A 21583-nucleotide genomic window follows, 5' to 3' on the forward strand; every position below is an offset into this window, starting at 1 on the left:
AATTCTCCTAACACAAAAAAAGGAGTAATGCTTGCGGTGATGGATATCCCAATTACCCTGATTTGATTATTACACATTATATAGCTGTATCAAAATATCACATGTACCCTATAAATATATACAATTATTATGTACCCATAATAATTAAAAATAAAAAGTTTTTAAAGAAGAGTTTGCACAAGTAAGATGTTACCATTGTAGATTTGAGGCAAATTTTTCTCTTATTTTAATTACAGATAAACAAAAAAGCTACACATATTTCACATATTTCCAGGAAGATATGTGATTTTATATAATGTTAGTCATTCTCATTTCTAGCCATCTTTGCTATTAAATGTTGGTGTGCTTTTTATATAATCCATTGGATATCACTTAGGTTCCTAGAAGGAATCTGTATTATTGATTTTAAAGATAAATAGCCTCAGTGGAGAAGATAAGTTATGTGTAAAACACCTGTTAACACCAAGCATGGAATAAAAATAAAGGGCCAAAGATGAAAACATAAAAAACTAAAATGCCAGCCCCTTCATAGCTACTTAATATTTCTACCATTTCCCTTATTCTTTTTATTGAGCTGGAAGGTACTCATACAGGAATTTCAAGCTTGTAGATATTTAGGAAAAGTGCTTGAAATTCTATTTTTTATTTCCATCATAACCACTTTGAATAAAAGCAGGCATGCAAATATGCTGGGAGAAATTTTAGGTCTTCTTGAACTTTGAGAGAGACGTCCATTTTGGCAGAGGAGGAAGGCACACATTTGGATGAATTTACATGAGCACCTCAAATTTGGGTGCTAGTCTGAACTGCCAAACTTCAGAATTTTCACATTTTTCATATACCAAGGTGGGTTAAAACAGCCTATTTGTATAAGGAGTATTTTTGAAACTGTTGACATTTGGCTACTTGTTCTTTCATGCACTGTTTTGTAGTCTTGACAGAAACTTGGTTAAACTTGCAGAGAGAAAGTGAAAGACAGAGAAAGGTGTCTATTTGAAATGCCCCAGAGGGAAGCAGAACCGTAAGGCAACATTTAGGCATTGAGTGTAACATTGTATTAACCTTTTTAATGGATGTATGTAATAAAGTGACATGTAAATGGAGCACAAGGGGAGATATGACACTATATCTGGAAAAGGATAAAACAGTTGGTTGAATACTGGGCTATTATAGCAGTTTGCAAACCTTGGATAAACTCAGTCAGCGGTTGTATAATTGGTTATTCAATCCCGACCCTTGTTCACAGCTCAAAGCCAGGAACACTGAGACCTGTTGCCAATTTGAGTGAATATAGTGACTGTACTCGGCCGGGGCCTAACACTGGAGCCAGGCCTTTTCCTGTGGGCTGGTTTCCACCATGTCTGGGACTGGCTCAGTGACAGTAGGTCTTTTGTTGTGAAAGGCTGGCTGGTACTCCCCTCCTTTGCAAAATGTCTAACAGCTACACAAATATAAGAAAATAGGAAAAGGGACTTACTGTAGCTTTTCTCTTAGTAATTTAAGGTGGAGTTATTAGTCTTTCTTTTTTCTTTTCTTTTTTTTTTTTTTTGGCCCCTTTTTGGGGGGAAGGTTTGAGTTAAGTAAACTTAAAGAGTGATATAAAAGCTGCTTCTAGATAAGAATTGAACCTTGGTAGTCCCTGATTAGAAAATGATATGTATGTATGGAGAAATTTATAGTAATTTGATTCACAAAAATGGATTTCTGAGTAAGATATTTTTACTTTTCCCCCTTTCGCCCATGAAAGTTCAGGTACTGAGAAGACTGTTTTTACTGAATATCTCCACTATGACAGAAAGATATAGCATGTTTGTAAACCTGCTATGTATTTAACTTTGTAAAACAGGCATCCCACCTTCCCTGCCCCAACAAACTGGATAGAGGCCAGCGAGACTAACCACTTACTGTTTCTAGTCTAGTAAAGTTTGAGAAATAAATCAGTAAAGATTTTGATTTGAATATGTGGGATAAAGAATGCCCAGTCTTCTTACAGTGCCCGATTCATAAAGGAATCTTTAACAAGCTTGTAGTATTCGCCAGTTAGGTGCTGCTTACTGATAGGATGACAGTTCCCAGCTGCAATCAATTATGCTTCCATTATTTCTGTTGTTTAAACATGCCTAGGAATACCAGTTACAGAGAATTCCACAAAATGTGTCTAAGTTCCAAAACAAAGTAAAGAGCATATTAAAAAAGAAAAAAAAAAATACATTCTAAAACAAGAATTTTTTTTTCTGAGATTTTTATAATTTTTTTGACACCCTCATCCCCTCCCTGATTCCACCTTACACACCCAGCATTTATGAAATCACACACAGTGTTTGATTTAATGCAGGGTTGTAATTCAATCAAGAGACTGCTGAGGTCATATAATATAAATGGCTGCAGTACTTTTTGGCTCAGTTATAGGTTTTGTTTTTGTTAATTGAGCAGTAGTCTCCTGCCGGGCCTGAAGTAGTGGGGAGCTCCTAAATATTTTTGACTGTAAGTCACTAAAAACAATTTTAGGGTAGAAGGCGGTGGTCTGGGGGAAGGGAGGAGGTGGGTTTCTGTAATGGACAAGGGAAAAGGAAAGAGGTTATCCTGAAACCATGACAGGACAAAGGAAAAAGAAGCAAATTGTTTTTGAATAGAAAATTAACCATTGAAAAGGGACTGGCTATTGTGAGGCAAACATAAAAATAGAGGGAGCATTTAACTTGAAATATATGAGAAAAAGTACTATGGAAACTCCAACCGAGGCCTTTAATGGAAAATACACCCGGCCATCTCGTTATAAGTACATCCCTGGGAGCCAAGTGTTATGAGCATTAGTAAGAAGGTGGTATTATAAAAAATTGATTATAATCAAGCTTAATGTATTTAGGTTTAATAAGAGTATTGTATGGAGGTAGTGAGTATCATGGCATAATAGAGACCTCTTAGTATTGGATTGTTCATAAGTATTGTATTTCATAATGTTGATCTTCAGAGGCCTTTACTTCCTGATGAGAAAATAGGAACTTGTATTGGTAAAGAGAAGAGAGAAGATCACAGAGTTGTAGACTGGCCCCTATTAACCCCAGAAAATACAATTTAACATATATCTTATCATCTTAATCTCTCAAATATTTTTCTGGTTTATTTTTTAATACAATATTGTTTATAACAAACAGATGTCTCCCTTAGGTCACTGTTTGTAATTTAGTAAATTGTAGGTGTCCAACTGGAGAGCCTAGAGCTGCTGGTGAAGAATGAATGCTTGAGATGCCTCATTAATTTAATGTAGGTAAGAGGCTGGTGGGCTTAAAGGATTTGGTAGCAGCCCCATAGAGAACTACCTAGATGTAATTCAAATAGTGTGGAATGAACTTTTTTTTCCTTGTATTTTTTTTCCCCTCCATGCTGTGAAACCTCACTGATCATTATTTTTTAGGTACTTTATGTGTCACAACAACAACAGAAAGGCTGAAATATGTATGAAAACAAGAGTTTCAATTAAAAGCAAATCAAGTATTTTTTGAAAGGTGCTGGTTTTTAGTTTTTCAACAGCTTCCTTTGGCACAAAACTCTTTACATGTTTTGGGATTTGACTTTGTTGCTTTATAATTTCTGAGGGTGCTGAGCTATAAGCTGAACAATTTGCTAAGAAAAAAATAGAAATAAATAACCCAAGTTTTACGTCTAGAATTATGGACTAAAATAATAAATTGACACCTACTGCATAATAGGAAAACCTGTTAGATTATGTATCTACTGTAATGTAATTTAACATTTTGGAAATATTCTTGTAAAGAATTTAATCTCCTCATTATACAAAGTAATTTCTCTTTTGTTCTTTGGTAGCTGCCAGGGAACAATGATGCTTTTCTTTCTTTAGAAATGGAACACTTTCTTTATTTTTAATCTCATAAATATATATTTTAAGTAGCTAATATACCTTTCAGTGTTGATCCCTGTCAAGTAATAAAGATCAATTTTTTTTTTCTTTTGAGACAGAGTCTCGCTTTGTTTCCTGGGCTAGAGTGAGTGCCGTGGCGTCAGCCTAGCTCACAGCAACCTCAAACTCCTGGGCTTAAGCGATCCTACTGCCTCAGCCTCCCAAGTAGCTGGGACTACAGGCATGCACCACCATGCCCGGCTAATTTTTTTTCTATATAGATTTTTAGCTGTCCAAATCATTTCTTTCTATTTTTGGTAGAGACAGGGTCTCACTCTTGCTCAGGCTGGTCTTGAACTCCTGACCTCAAGGGATCCACCTGCCTCAGCCTCCCAGAGTGCTAGGATTACAGGCATGAGCCACCATGCCCGGCCTAAAGATCAATTTTGATTATTATAAATTTTTTGTAATGACTTACATGTTTATCAAATTTCTTAGGTTGAAATATTTTCTTGGTAAAAAAATAGATTTGCCTTGTGTAAATTAGATTATGAGTGGCTCCCACACTTGTAATTATTTACTTGGAATGCTTGTAGTTTAATAGAAGATCTCAGCTCCTATTATGGGAACACTTTAATATGTAAGAATAATTCAAGTATATGTTTCTAATTTATCCTAATTATAAGCAGTGTATTATCTGAATCTTCTTCGTGCAAGAATTACAAGAATTTTTCCAACTAGTTGGGGACACCTTCGTATTCATCCCAGTGTTCAGTTTGGGTGGCAGATTCTAATGTTCTATAAAAGAGATCCCATTGGGCTGGAAATATACTCTGCACCTTTTTGTGAGAACTGCAACAGCTGTTCCTGGGGGTTTTCATATCCCTCGGAGAAAATTCCCAAAGGTGTAAACACCTTTGAGTCTCTGACACGTGGAACACAGACCTTCATGGTTTTAAAAAAGACCATTCTCAAGTTAGTAAAAGCTTGCTGTCTGACCCCCAGGTCAGAAAATTGGGTGGTCTTTCATTTTACTGGATTCATCCATCCTTTTGAGATGAAACACTGATCTACACCTTAATTTTTAACTGCTGATATTTCATTGCACTTCACCAAAACCTCTAGACTGTTTTAAATAAGGTTTTTCCTTTTTAAATGTTATACTTTTAAAACACTGATTCATTAGGAAAGCATGAAATCCACATCATAGTATGGTGAACATCCTTGGAGCACTTCCCACGCTCACCTCCTGAGATACATCCTTAATGAGAGGTTGAGTTCAAATTATTCATAAATACTATAACATATATTAATTTAACTAAATATATGTGTGTGAAAGAGAAAGATTTAGGCAATATATATGTATAAATTTTTGTCTTTATCATTTCTTTTATATACTTGAGAGTGAAGTTAATCAGTGTTTACTTCCGGAAAGCTAAGCACAGGAGAATGAAAGACTATTTAACAGTACTCTTTCTCTTTCCTCCTCCTCTCGACCCATATTTAATTATCCTTTCAGATGTTTATGTATCGTGTTTTCCTTTCAGTTATTAGATATGAAACTTGATTCTGTGGATGTTTGTTGACTGATGTTTTTAAGAATATAGAATGAATAAGCAGTCAAAATGTTGGTATCCTTAGAAATCCATGTTAATTTAATATATTCAAGACATAGACTATTTTATTTTTTACCATAACACCCTTTCCAGGATTAGTAATTTGTGGACCTGCCAGTCCCTTTAAAAGTTTACACAGAGAATTTTCTGAATAAAGAGGACATTATCTCATTCATTCTTCTTTGATTTATGAAATTACTTGTAACATCATTCCACCATTTTTCTCCGAACCTATGCAAATTCAGTTCTCAGTGATTCAGAGATGAGCCTTTGTCGTTTGACTAGCATCTCAGGTTTCTCTTTTGTATTTGCTACTTAGGTAAACAAATTTATGCCTCTATATTATGTGTGTACTACATTATGTTCAAGAATATATCTGTGTTTCTAATACGTGGTCAAGTGATTCATGATCCCTTAAGATTTATTTTATTTTATTTATTTTATTTCATTTTATGTTTTAGAGACAGGTTCGAGCTCTGTTACCCAGGCTGGAGTGGTGCAATCATAGCTCACTGCAACCCTGAACTCTCCTGGGCTCAAGCAATCCTCCCCCCTCAGCCTCCCCAGTAGCTAGGACTGCAGGCATGGGCCACTGTACCTGGCTGCTTTTTTTTTTTTTTTAGAGAGATGAGGTCTCTCACTATGTTGCCTAGGCTGGTCTTGACCTCCTGGCCTCAAGTGATTCTCCCACCTTGGCCTCCCTAAGTGCTGGGATTACAGGCATGAGCAATCACATCTGGCCTATTTAAGATTTTTAAACAAAATTTTTGATCACAATACATCAGTAAATCATCTTCATTTCCCCCCTATTTAATAGGTGAAATATATACAGTATTGGCTGCATTTTACTTTGACTTTTTTTCTTGCACTTGAAATACTCCATTTCATGGAGCTTTAAAATAGCAAAGTATTGGAATATATCTGGGTTTTTTTTTTTTTTAGTTGATAATGTGTAATCATTACTCAAATGGTAATGGGGTGTTAGTAAAAAATTCTTTTGCCTTTCTAAGAAGAGCTCAATAGACTCTACTCTTCTAAGTCTTAGTCATTTTTATAAAGTTTCTAATTCAGACTTTTGAGATTTAATAGAATGTTCTTATCTGTATTTTTATAACCTGAATCAATGTTTATTCATCAAGGAATTACTTTAGGTCTTAGGAAAGTTCAGATTCCTGGAACTCAAAAAAGACATAATAAACTAGGCCAGATGGTGGCATATGCCTGTAATCCTAGCGTTTCTGGGAGGCCAAGGTGGGAGGATCACTTGAGCCCAGGCGTTGGAGGTTGCAGTGACTTATAATGATGCCACCACACTCTAGCCCAGGCAACAGAGCAAGATTCTGTCTCCAAGAAAAAAAAAAAAAAAATGAACTAGACTCTCTCTCTGGTGGCCCTGGAATTTTGCATTTTAAGGAAGATTCACTATGATTATGACCTCTACGTGGATAGAGTTCAGTTCTGTTGTGCTCTTGATAATATCCTCCATACCTGGAAAAATGTGTGGCACATACTATTTGTTGAATTAATCCACTCTACTATTCTTATCCGTATATTTATCTTTTAATCTAACTTAGTAATGCTAGTGTAATTCAGTTACTTTCTTAACTATGGACCAGATGTGACATTGCCCATAGTTTTAGACATTATTGCCTAGTAGAATTTTTTTATAGCAGGTTTGCCTGAAAAACAGAAGGTTACTTTAGAATTCTTACTTTATGGCAATACTATTATACTAGCATTTAGGAAAAAAATCTATCCACATGTTTATTTACTACTCGTTAATATAATAATTCAAGTAAGGCATTGTTATCTCTAATTTTGATTACCTAAATGAGACACTAGGAGAGCAACTCAGAGACAATGTAGCAGTTTGAATCAAAGGTTTTGGTGTCCTCACAATATACACGTCTTCCTCGGGAGATGATGAGTTTCTTGAGGTGCAGAGGCCATGTCTTTTTGGCTATCACAGCACCACAGTAGGGGCTTTACCAACAGTTGGTAGATAATTGAATGAATAAATAGATAGGATATGATGCCTCCCGATCTTTTGTGTCTCTGTGTGTTCACACATGGATGTGTATGCATGAATTGTGCAAAATGAAGAAAATGGCAGTATCCTTATATCAGCTATATATTTTTAAGTAGTCTGATAACTCTAATAGTATATTATGCCATTAAAAGCAAAATACTAGTTTTGTACATTCATTAAATTCAGAAATTAAATGAATATATTAATAGATTGTACATGCCTAATTTTACACCCACTGCCTTTATCATTAAGAATGTTAAGTCTCTGGTGATACAGGAAAACAAAAAACCACAATGCATTGTTCTCTTTTTCTGTTTACGCAGGCTTTTAAAAAATTTTTGATGTTTTGTTTTCTTACTGTTTGTTTACTTCTTTTTTATCTTCTTTCATTTGTCCCCTTTTAAAGAGAACACTTACAGGTTGCTTTTTTTGCTGTTCTGCATTTTTGGGAGTCACAGCATATCATAGCTAACAGGACTGCCAGTGTCATTGTTGATGAGATTGTGTCTAAGCTTGTGAACATTAAATGCCATTTTGAAAATTAAAGTATTGTATTTTCTCACCTAAAATTACTCTAAAAATGACATAATCCAAAATTTATGAAAGGTTATAAGAAACCAAATATAACAACTTGTTAACGCAGATGGACTACTTTGGTTGAGAAGGCTATGTGTGTGCAAATGCTTAAGCAAATCAGAGAGTATTTTTCTTAATTTTTAAATCTGATACTGTGTATTAGAACATAAAAATACAATTTGAATTATAACTAGCTTTTCATCTCAACTATTTAACTACCTGCATATCACAATCTCTGATTTATCATATGAATCATGTCAGTTTTTATTGTTCATATCTTTTCAGGCATCTGACAGGCTGAGATGATGATTTGTTTTCACATATGTTGTGATAGAGAAGATTCAGGATGTGTAGTGGTTTAGCATCAGGCTGTATGTGCTTTAATTCTCACTTCCAGTGGTAAAACATTCTGTCATATATTTAAAAGTATTGGTATTCTTATTCTAATGTGTGTTAAGTGGTTTTCTATTTCTATACTTTTTGTATCTCCTCTGTCTTCTCTACCACCACCCACTTTCACAATTTTGAGCAACAATAACAAAATTCTACAAATATGATCATTAATTTTCATTTTCATCATGGTCTAGATATCTAATTAAATGGATGATTTTGTGAATACATGCTTTATAGTAGGATAATTCCTTCATTTATAATTCAAATACATATTTAGTTAATTCTTTCTTAAATATATCAATAGGCTTTATACATATGCCTGTTGATATTGTTTACAAATTTGTCTTATGAAATTAAAGAGTTTGTTTTGAGTATTTCTAATTCTCACATACCTTTTGCTTTAATTTATAGTTTATAGTACTTATGGTGTATCTTTTCTACTTTTCTTTCTTGTTCTACCTCATACATGTACAATTAAGAAAATACTATTTCAAATGGAATATATGGAAAATAACAGTTACTAAAAATGGTCTGTAAGAAAGTTGGTTATTTAATGGATTAAACAATAAAAATAGTCATGAAAATCTTTTTTAAGAAATATTTTAACTTTTATAAGTTGACCATTATGGATGCATCATAAATACCTTTCCTCCCGATTTTTTTTCTATCCAGTTGCTTTTACTTTTCTCTTCTACCCCTCTTTCCTTAGTAACCCTTTTACTTCCTCTACTTTCCACTCTCACGGCTCTCATTGTAACTAATGGCTAGAAGTTGATTCACATCTCCCCACCCATACTTTGCTGACATCATAAATTATTCGGATCCAAATGGACAATATTCATTAGCTGTGCACTTTACTGAAAGAGCCTTTACTGAAGAGTGCTGCACTCTCCCATTTTTATTAAAAGTTAAAATGCTTTTGCTGTCAGGGAGGTTGGGTGAGTTAGCCATGATAGAGGACAAGGCTACAGTGCTAATATATAAAAATAATAACTATTACCATTGGTTGAATGACCCTGGGAAAAGAGCACTACAAAGCTATTTGTTTTTCCCTTTCACTTGTCATCAGCACTGGCTTAAAAGCTTTAGATATTGTTGGGAACCTAATAGAACCTTTGGAAAGTTAGAAAGACAACTGTCAAAAAAAAAAAAAAAAAGCCGGCAAAGATTAGTTGAGTAATTTTGTATATGTGTGCTGTTTGGGGGCTTTTCATACATTAACCTAATGGAAATGAAACCTTTGTCCTTGATACTACTACATCCCTTTATTTATCACGTTTATTGACGCAATTCACCTGAAGAAGTCTAGGATGGACTAGTAGATAACCAAAGAAACTAAGGATAGTGGATCATTATCATAAAAATGGGTACAAGTAGAACTATTACCCTTCGATGAAACTTTTGATTTCTTGGTAGTTGCAGTGACAGGCAAGATGAAACATATGTATATACATTCTATTTCATTTTTTAAGTCATTCTCTTGAGTTTTTGCATACTAAGTTATAGTTTTAATGTTAGTCAATATTTTTAGCTGTTACTTTGTGCCCGGTATTGTTTTATGTGCTTTATGTAAATAATCTCATGTAATTCTTACAGCAAACAAGTGCAGTTATTACTCTCTTTTTCAGGTGAATAAATTGAAGAATAGAGAGATTAAATTACTATACTTTCCAAAGGTCACAAAACTAGCAAGCAGTGGAGTCAGGTTGTATAACATTAAAATTTTTTTTATATTTAGTAGTAAAACATAAAGGAGATTTTTATTCATGAGGAATAACTTTTTGCAATTACTTGTTGAAATGCTGCCTTCAAGTAACTTAGGTTATTTTTGCTGGGATCTAATATTTGAAATAAGAACAAAACAAAGAGCTGTAGTCTATACCGAAAATGCAATTACTTTGTAAGTGATGGAGTGGATGAATCAATCATTTATTCTATCATTCACAAACAAAATTTATCTTTTACATAGAGATTTTGTGTAGATAATATAGAGCTATCTTGTGAAGAGTAAACCCAGGGTTATTGGTATGTAGCAATTATGCCATATTGATTATGGCATGTTTAACCATGTGATGAAAAAATACTCACCTAAAGTGTGATATAACACTGGGTATAAGTAAGGCAGTATGTATGTTAATAGTTTCAGCTGGTGCAATAAGAAAATGTAAGCCTGTAACTAATTATTTAGGTATTGCATATTCCAAAAACTGCACATTAAAAATTTCAAAACTTGAGTCAGGAAAAGACTTTTTTTTTCCTGTTAATAAGCTCTTATTAACTTTCAAGTGGAAACAAACAAGTATTTTGGCAATACTAAAAGTAAAGTATTTCCAGAACTTAATTCACTTCAGGATAATTACATATAAAAATAAAGCTTATTGAAATCCTAGTGCTATGGAATTTCAGATGTGTTTCTATTATGTGTTGTAGTATATGGGGTTTTTTGTTTTGTTTTGTTTTATGTTTGTTTTTTAGTAGATGGAATCTCCCTATGTTGCCTAGGCTGGAGTGCAGTGGCTGTTTATAGGTGTGATCATAGTACACCGCAGCCTCCAACTCCGAACTCCTGGCTTCAAATGATCCTCCAGCTTCAGCATCCCAAGTAGCTGGGACTACAGATGTATGCATTTCCTAGAAGAACTTGACATTTCTAGTGGCATACTAGCTGTAGTGCTTGGTTGAGGGGACCGTTACAGGGTTTTCTGGTCTTTAGTGTACAAATAAATTTCCAAATATATAAAAGTCTTTATTAACTTACACTGTGTTGTTTAATGCTTGACCCAAAATGTCTATATATGCAACTACTATCAACATGAATTAAACTGTTACTGGTATATGAGTTCCAGATTTAGCCTGATCCTCACATCAAAAATAATTTTATTAGTAACTGAATAATTAAATTATTTAATTGGCATATATTGAATATGCATTCAATAGCAACCTATTAAACTGTAATGAGCTTTTTGAAGAAAAATATATTTTGTTCAGTGCACTAACTGGCATTTATCCTTCAGTTTCATGGGGCTATCAGTTGAAAGCTTCCAAGAGTAGAATATTGACTTTAACAGTACCTAATTCTAACAGAGATTATTCAGTTAATAGTGCCTAATTCTAACAGAGATTAGCCACCAGAACCTCCTATCATATAATTACTAACTAAGACTAGATGAGGTGAATAAAGCAGAACTAAAATTTCATTTTTCAAAAGTTTGGCTCTTTATTAAAAGAACTTATAGTAGTGGATGGTATATTTAAGAGAATACTGAACTGGGAATTAGGCTTCAAAGCCTTGCCTTTATCTTTAATTAGAGTTGTGATATTATGCAAGTTATTTAACATTTCCAATTTATGATTTTTCAGTCTATAAAAGAAGAGTTTTGTCTAAAACAGTTATTAACCCAAATTGTATTGTGCCATACACAGACATCTCCCAACACTAATTACCTTGGCCAGATACTTAAAGAATGCTATATAATCCATAACTCGCTTAAAAATTGGCACTCTGTTAGTATATAAAAAGATTTAAATATTATAGAAAGGAAATCTAAATTTGTTTAGTGTTAATTTGATTTGCATGACAATGGAATGCTTATTTTGTTTCAGTAGCCAAATAATTTATGTTCTGTTTGTGTCTGATATGTGTTTTAATAAATTACTTTTATGAAATGCTTATCTAAATACAAAGATCTTTCCAGCTGTAAAATTCTGATTCTGTGACATAGAATCTACATATGCTTTTACTTTTTTACTTCAAAGGAGGTATTGGTATATTTTGAAATCTAGCTGTATTATTGTTCCTTCTAAAAGACAACTCCCATTCCTAAATGTGTACACTATCACATATCAAGAATAACACAGCTTAGTTTAAGCTACAAAATTAAAGTATAAACAGTGGTAGATTTGGTATGAACTAACTCCTGGAACTTTGTTTAAAAAGTCAAATATTATACATACATATTTTTTGCTTGTTCGATTTTTCAATGAGCTCTGCCCCAGCAGCTGAAGAGAGATTAAGGGAAAAAAAAAAAAAAAAAAAAAAAAACCCTACATAAACACAAAGCAAAAACCTGAGCTTGTGTGTAAAGCTACTGCACTGGAGCGAATGTGGTTTAATTCTTGGCACTGGCAGCTTGTTGGAGAATTACAATATGTTGGCATGAGTCTCTAGGTCTCATTGTTCCAGATGAGGGAGTCAGTCTTAAGAGTGTTTGGCACTGAAGGGAAAAAGGAGTGAGAGTTGTAGAGAATGAACAGGCCCTAAAGAGGCAGGATGCTGTGGTAACAATGGCTGGCACAGTTGGGGGGGCCATTCACTGGTGGGGATTGCCATAGGCATTGATGTGAAGAAGCATATGTGAGCAAAGGAGGCAAGGATGAGAAGGGAAAAGCAAGCAAATGTATCAAAAGGGTCCTGTTGGCAGAAAGACACAATGATAATTCAATTAGACTCATCATAATATTAATGTGTTGACTGATGAAGGATATCCTTCATTTCTTATTTATCTTATATCTTATTTCTTAATATTTATTTTATTTTCTCTTTTAAAATATATGCATTTACCTTTCCCCTAAAAAGATAGATCCTTGAATTAAGAGAACCTGGTTTTGTATCCCATCTGTTCTATTAATAGTTTCTGAGTAGGTGATGTTGAGCTAAGAATTTTTCTGAGTCTTAGTTTTCTTGTCTGCAAAATGGATATAATAGCTATACATGCCACTGACAAAATTTTTATTTCTGACAACATTCTGTAAACTGAAATGCTATGCAAAATAATTGTTATTATTAACTCTCATTTTAATATAAGGAGCCTTAGTTCTTCTTTTGAAGGTAATAAGACACTAGGCTTTGGGAGAATGAAGTATCAGAGGAAGGAGATCTGAGGGGTTTTAACATAAATATATTTAAGTTAAAAACATGACACATTTTAACATAAAAATAAGGGAAACTCCATAATTTGAGCATTTGCAAATAACTAAGCACACAACATACCATATTCATAGTACAAAATACAATTCCATGTGTTTTTTAACCTTATTTTAGAAAATGAAATGTTTAATAGATAAGAACTATCTCTTTTACTCCGTAAGCAGCAAAGCAGCACTTACACAATTTGTTTCAAATTTTACTTTACTCATATTCATACATTAACAAACAGGTGCATTGTAAATATTGGGCTCTTGCCATCTGGTCTTTACATTCCTAATAATGAATTTTCTATGGAATTTTTATCATTTTCAGAGAAATTCAGTCACCACTACATGTCCGTTTATTGCATTCATTATTTTGAGACAATTTCTTACCATTTTCTCAGAAACTACCAATGGAAACAAATCGAAACTGTAGCAGTCAGTAAAATGGGAGCTGTTGATTTGCTTGAAGCTCTTTGTTATACAGAAATTCAGATAGAGAAGTGAAGTAGATGAAGTGAAGTGCTTATGGTGCTGTTCCCTCCATACCCCCTCCACCAAAGCTAGCCAGTGTCACCATCTTGGGGAGAACCCAGGTTGTTGGACTTATAGCCCAATATTCCTTTCACAGTCTAAGTAAAATGAAATGCTTTTACTGTATATCTCTGCCATATGGTCATAGATTGTCATTAAATTGTCCACACTTCTAGAGTGCAAAGTCATATAGTTGGACTACACTGTAATGATAATAAGAACTGTAAAAACTCCTGCCTTTTAATCCCACAGTTGCTTCTCATACATACGTGTCACCCTAGAAAACTTACATTTTCAAGTTTTTACTTCATCTATTCAATGGAGTTAATAAGAAGAGTTTTCCCTACTATCCAGGAGTGTTTTGTAGATTAAAGGAGAGAATGTGCATGTCTTAGTCCTTTTTGTGTTGCTATAAGAGAATATCATAGACTGGGTAATTTATAAAGAAAATAAATTTATTTCTCACAGCTGGAGGCTGGGACGTCTAATATCAAGCTGCCAACATCGTCTAGTGAGGGCCATCTTGCTACATTTTCCCATGGCAGAAGACAGAAGGACAAGAGAGTGCATGCACCAGAGACAGAATTTACAGCCTGGTGGTTTTTTTTGTTTGTTTTTTTGTTTGTTTGTTTTTTTTGAGACAGAGTCTCTCTCTCTCTCTTGACTTGGTCAGAGGGCACTGGCATCATCATAGCTCACAGCAACCACAAACTCTTGGGTTCAAGCGATCCTCCTGCCTCAGCTTCCTGAGTAGCTGGGACTACAGGTTCAAGTCACCATGCATGGCTAATTTTTCTGTTTTTGTGTAGAGAAGGGGTGTTGCTCTTGCTCAGGCTGGTCTGGAACTCCTGGCCTCCAGCAATCCTTCCACCTTTGCCTCCCAAGTGCTAGGATTATAGGCGTGAGCCACCATGCCCAGCCTGAACTTATAACCTTTTTATGCTTGGCATTAATCCATTCATGAGGGTGAAGTCCTCATGACTTAAATATTTTCCATTCATCGCCACCACCCAAAACTGTTGCACCATTCAAACCATAGCATTCCTTCCTGGGTGCCCAAAATTCATGTCCTTCCTACATCCAAAATACATTCATTCTATTCCAATAGCCTTAAAAGTCTTAAGTTGTTTGAGTAACCACTCTAAAATCCAAAGTCCAGAGTCTCATCTAGATCAGTCATAGATGAGACTCAGGGTACAGTTCATCCTGAGGCAAATTTCTCTTCAGCCATGAGCCTGTGAAATAAAAATAAGTTATTGAATTACAAAATAAAATTGATGAGTCAGACATAGGATAGGCATTTCCATTCCAAAAGGGAGAACTGGGTAAGAAGAAAGGTGTAACTGGTGCCAAGTAAGTGCAAAACCCAACAGAAAAAACTTGAAAAGTCTTTTAGCTGGAGAATATATCTTTAAAGCTGGAGAATAAACTCTTTTGACTCCTTACTCTGAATCCTGAGTGCACTGGGGTGCAGATGGGGCTCCCAAAGCTTCTGGCAGCCCACTCCTATAGTTTTGCTGGGTATAGGACATGCCACAGGTCTCACAAGTTGGCATCTCATGCCTGCACCTCTCCCAGGCTAGAGTTTCATGCTGGCAGGTCTACGGTTCTGGGGTCGATGTAGCAGTTCCACTAGGGCATTCTGCTTAATTGGGGTTTGTCTGTGGTGGCCCTGTACCTGCAACAAGTCTCTGCCTGGGCCTCCAGGCTGTTCAGTACATTGTTTGAAATCTGGGTGGAGGCCACCCGCCATGGCCTCACAGCTTGTATACTCCTGCGCGTCTGCAAACAGCACCACATGGTCACTGCCAAGGTTTACAGCTCGTACCTTCCAAAGGCAGTGGGTTGAGCCACACCTGAGCCTGCTTGAGCCACTGCTGGGGCAGCAGAGGAGCACTGTGCTGGAATTCAGGGAGCCAAGTCCTGGGGCCCCGGGTGCCAAATGCTGAAGTCCCTTGGTCATGTCTTTGAAAACCTTGTTCTCAAGTCCCTGCTCTGGGCCTGTGATGGGAGGGGCAGCATCAGAAATCTCTGAAATGCCTTCCAGAGCTTGATGTGTAGCACCTGGCTCTCTTATATCCATACTAACCTCTTTAGCAAAGGGTTGCTTTGGCCACACCCTTAGTTTGTTCTCCTAAACACTCCCTTGTACTCTTTACACAGCCAGACTGTAAATTTCTCAAATCTTTTCATTCTGTTTCCCTTTTGATTATAAATTCAGTCTTTAGATAATTTCTCTATGCTCACATCTTACTCTTACTTACACAATTCCACCTTCCAGAAATCCTTTAAGCATGGACATAATTCAGCCAAGTTCTTTGCCACCTTGTAACAAGGATGGCCTTTACTCCGGTGTCCATTACCTTGTTCCTCGTTTCCTTCTGAGCCCTCACCAGAATTCCCCTTAATGTTCTCTCTTCAAGAAAATCTAGGCTTTTGCTAGCTTGTACCTCCAAATTCTTGCAGCCTCTACCCATTACCCAGTTCCAAAGCCACTTTCACGTTTTCAGCTATTTGTTATTACAGCAGCCCCACTTCTCAGTACCAATTTTCTGTCTTAGTCCATTTTGTCGTGTTATAACAGAATACCATAGACTGGATAATTTATAAAGAAAATAAATTTATTTCTCACAGTTCTGTAAGCTGGAAAGTCCAATATTAATTAAGTTGCTAGCATCTGGCGAGGGCCTTCTTGCTGCATCATCCCGTGGTAGAAGGCAGAAGGGCAAGACAGCAAGTACATGGGAGAGATTGAACTTGCAGTCTGAAGAGTTTTTATAATCACCATTAATCTATTCATGAGGGTGGAACCCACTTGACCTAAATACCTCCTGTTAGGCCCCACCTCCCAACACTGTTGCATTGAAGATTAAATTTGCAACATGCTTTTTGAGGGACCCATTCTAAACATAGCAGTGTGTGTGCTGGAAAGACCAAAAATTCGGGATCCAGTGTTACAGGCTTACCAGGTTCATTGCCCACTGCTCCAGAGGAAGCCAATACACTGAGACAGCAGGGGTTATAACAGAGAAAGAGTTTAATATCACAGGCACCATGCGAGGAGAGAAGAGAAAGTTCTCAAATCCATCTCCCCTGGAATTTGGGAGAAAGGGCTTTTAAAGATAGTTTGGTGGGCAAGGGCTAGGCAATTGGGTCTGCTGATTGGCTGGGTTCAGGGTGGAATCATAGGAGTGTAGAAATTGTCTTCTTGTACTGAGTCAGTTCCTGGGTGGGTTTGGCAAGACCAGTCGAGTCAGTTCCTTGGTATAGGCCACCGATCTGGGTGGATCAGCCATCTGCCAGAATCAGAAACTAGCCTTGGGTTTCACAAGGGTGATGTAATCTATGGGAGCAATGAAGAAAGCTAAGAATCTTTATGACCATCAGCTACGTGACTCCTGAGTAGTAAGCAATTATAGGAAAGCACGCTGGGGAACAATGGCTGGTCATATAGATTTCTCCTACCACAGTTGCCACCTTGTAGCCCCTTATTAATTTTATAAAGGGTTGTTTCATGATAAGTTAAATTTAGCTACATATCGGGCAAATCATGATATTTCCGTAAGCTTTGGTTTCTTATTAATAAATGGTAAAACTGACATACTAATATTTAATTCAGAAGATTAGTTTGAGAAGTTTGAGATACCACATGTAAGGACATGGTACACTGCTGAGAACTTAGTGCATAAAATCATAGTTATCATTATCATTTTGTTGACTATAAGAGAGTCAAGAATGTGTAGCAGAAAAACTCACTTAGTTCAAGACCTCAATTCTGCCCATTACGTTTTATGGAATCTCAGACCAGTCCTTTTTCTCTTTGTGTTTTTTGTTTTTTGTTTTTGTTTTTGTTTTTTTAACCTGTAACATAAATGTAATAACACAATCCAAGTCTTCAATTAGTTGCTATGATTAAATAAGAGAATACAGGTAAAACCATATAGGATAGTTCCTGGCACATAGGCTGCTCAATAAATGTATTTGAATCTAAATTTAAAGTATATACCTCATCCACATTTTAAGTATTAGTGTCTTTTTTCATCCACAGACATGACAACCTTGAGTTGGATATGTTTCTGATTTTATGTTTTTCACATATTTTGGTTTTAAAGAAGTTATTCATTTTTCTATAGTGTATGTTAAAAATCAGGTACTTGAAAAAACTGGCTCCTGAATATGAGCCTTATATCTTTATGCTAGTTAATAAAGAGGCCAGGAATGTTCTGCAGGTTTCAGAAATCTGGCTGCTGTTTCTTTAACTCTGAAACTTAGACAGAAGACTTCTGTTTCTTTATGAGCACACTACAGTGAATATTTTGTCTAGCTGCAGGGGAAAAGCTTTGTCATGGACTTTGCAGACAATAGCCTTAAAAGTAAAATGGTCTGCTTTTGGTGCCTGGAGGTTCAGGGGCCTATTGTTAGTGCACAATGGATTTCTATTGCTGCATTCCTGCTTTGCAAAGGTTTGTTAGCTTTTAATGACTGACAGTACTCTATTGCAAATACCATATTGGCTGTGCCCTGTTTACATGCTACTCAAGAATTTTTGTAGAGTGCTGGAAAAAAGAAACGGTGTTTGTTTGACCTACTCTGATAAGGTTGAAGAAATAATTTCACTCACAAAGTATTTACTGGGAATGTAGAAACATTAGAAATCTTTGCAGAAGTATTTTAAAGTTACTTGTAAAGCCTCGATGAATAGAAATATTGATTACAGTATGAATATATTTAGTGTGTTTTATTACCTATAGAATTGCCATTTCTATTTTTGAAACAATATGATATAGAAATAGGGATAGTTTAAGAAAAAGGAAAAGTAAATTCTTCAGAATCTTTTTTTCCTTAAATGCAAAAAATAGAGATACATATTTTGTTAAAAAGGAAAAACTGCTTACCACACATTCCATAGGTGAATTTGCACAGAGTAGTTTTGGTATGTGTATATATTTTTGCACCATATGTATAGACTATGTAAAAGAGTAGTCATTCAGAGCTTTTCACCATTTTATTGTCCCCAAGTTTTTGACATCTGAGAAAGAAGTCTTCCATATTGTTACATTTTTTTCAAGAAAAATTGCACCTCGGCTTTCTTGAAAACTCCACAGAGGCTTTGTGACTCTGACAGCTGTTGGCTGTAAGATGGGGCACTGTAAAAAGTAAATAGCATTAGCTAAAGATGATGATGAAGGCTCCTTAAAATATATTTTACTGTGGGGAAAACTAACCAGTTTCTAATAATCTTATGGTCTCTAGGCCAGCCACTCCCTTTGATAAGTTAACATGTACTCCCGTTATGCGCCTGGTAGGGGGTAAGCAAATGCCTGAACACAAATACGCATAAACACCAATGTGGAGAATGGCAGTGCATGTCTTCCATCTAGATAATAAGTGTGGGTATTGTTATTTAGATGGCGCATACTGGGACACTTATCTTTTAGTACATTCCATTTTTTAACTGAATGCAGTGCTAATCAAGGGATTGAAAGCCATTGTAATTGTGTACCCCTCTAAATGCTGACAAGAATATACAGTTATATTGTTTGAAACTGAGTTTAATGTTTGGAAGTTTTTATTAGCATTTATATTTACTTATACATTAAAATTCAACACAGAAGGAAAAGTCAAAAACCATGTGATATATAGAAACAAATACCAGACTAAACCATAACCTTGTTCTCTAAAATGTGTGTGCTCTGTCCAATACAGGGCATTTTAAAAGAGTACGATACAAATCTGAAATAAGCAAATGATAGGCTTCCACTGTAGACATTACTCACTTCTGTAGATTTTGCAATCTTTTTAAAGCTTCTTTTATACCAACTTTTTTTTTTCCAGTGTTCGAAATACTGGCAAATCTTGCCACAGTGTGCTTACCACCACACGATGTTAAACACATATTATAAAGTGGATGTAATTGTAAACACACAGAGGGATATAATTACATGTAGCAGATTTAAGAGCTAATTCTTTGCTTTTTTTTTTTACTCTGCATTTTATCAACATAATTATTTTTTGACTGCAGACTAACACCCTGAAATTGACAAGCATCCATTATAGCAAGAATTTGTTCACCCAATTGAAAGACAATGAACTGCAGGTTTACATTGAGGGAGCTTAGGATATTTCACCCCAAAATATGACTCCCTGGTATTTTGAATTAAGGCCCTTACAGATAAAAAGGCATTGTGAGGGGCTTTCACTCTATCTGCATAAACCAGACTGACCTGTCAAAAGATCAAAGGGGCAATTGACTCTTCCCTTCCTCTCCCTGTTATTTCAGTATATTGCTGGAAAACAAAACAAAACAAAAAACAAAACAGTAACAACAACAAAAGATCAAGAATGCAACCAGACCTGGCCCAAACCCTTTAAATATAATGCCTGTCCCTCAGGTTAATTTAATTTGCAATGAGAATCATTTACAAGTCAATCTGTTTCCCCCATCCGTTTGTCCTCCTTAGCACCATTTGTCACCTATAAACAGAATTACCTGTATTTCTTATTTCCCAGCCCCTCTATAAAAATATCTGGATCCCAGTGGGATAGTGGGTAATCGCTTTGTGATTCTCCCCATGTGCATGGTAAATAAACCTTTCTCTTATTAATCTGCCTTAATTGTGACTTGATCTTTCAGCGAACTTTTAGGGGAAAGGGCAAATTTCCCCTCACCCCTACAATGTACCCATTGTCATAAAGAATTAGTATAGCTTTGTTCTGCAAGAGGAAAAAGCTAATGATTTTGTAACAGCGGGTGACAAAACACATTCTTTTTTTCTGCCCCTGTTATCAGTTTTTGGATGAAGCCATTATGAATTGGGGCTGGGATTGAGATGGCCTTATTTTTACAGAGAGACTTTTAATGAGCTCCATTGTAAAGATAGTCATGTTGATTTGCTTACATTTTTTTTTCTTTGCTTAGAAACCCCCAGTATTGAAAAGCTACTCTCAAAGGACTGGAAAGACAAGCTTCTTGCAATGGGATCAGGGAACTTTGGCGAAATAAAAGGTAAAGTGTATGTAATTATTTTAATCCAAAATGTACCTAAATGAAGTTGGTATTTAGGAACATTAATGGTGATAATGTACTTCTGCTCCCAACCCATCCTGCTTCGTGCATTTTCTATGTTTGGTATTTCTTCTTTCTATATGTACTAGGGTTTTTATTTTCTCTCTTTGTGTCTTATCAGATAAATGGTTTGTTATTTTTAACAGAATAACCCCACTGTGTCTTTAACAGGCTTTGGTTTTCATCTTTCATTTAATTTAAATAATTTATTTCATAAGTAGGAATGAACCTACAGCAAAGTTAAAAATTGCATCTTTATAAGATGATTTTATATATTCTCCATATTGGAAATCTATATTTAAAACCAGAAATGATGAATGAGGAAGGCATAAAAAAGGTTGTTTTGTACCAGTAAGGGCAATGTTTTCTGTTTGTTTGAATCAGCTATTACATCCAACTAAGAAAAATTCTGTATAAAGTACAGAAGATACTGAATATTCATATCTGAATAAACTGCTACTAATAACAAGGGGAAAAGATTTCATTTCCTCATATAAAAATATAAGCAAATGATCCTTTCAATTACAAATGTGTTTTCTCCAAACATGGTGGGTTTTGAGAAAACCCAAATCTATGGTTTTCCATGTGTTGCCAATAGGACA

At 35.4% G+C, this 21583-nt stretch overlaps 1 protein-coding gene across 1 annotated transcript in view; it reads left to right on the plus strand.

Moving 5' to 3' along the window:
* SOX5 (SRY-box transcription factor 5) overlaps positions 1 to 21583 on the plus strand; it is a 427434-nt gene that overhangs the window by 175027 nt on the left and 230824 nt on the right. Inside the window, exon 4 of the mRNA XM_045554202.1 lies at positions 20835 to 20921. Within this exon, the coding sequence (XP_045410158.1) occupies positions 20835 to 20921 (87 nt within the window). The remainder of the gene's footprint in view (positions 1 to 20834; positions 20922 to 21583) is intronic.

This window comes from Lemur catta, chromosome 6, assembly GCF_020740605.2.
Source record: "Lemur catta isolate mLemCat1 chromosome 6, mLemCat1.pri, whole genome shotgun sequence".
In the NCBI taxonomy this organism is placed as follows: domain Eukaryota; kingdom Metazoa; phylum Chordata; class Mammalia; order Primates; family Lemuridae; genus Lemur; species Lemur catta.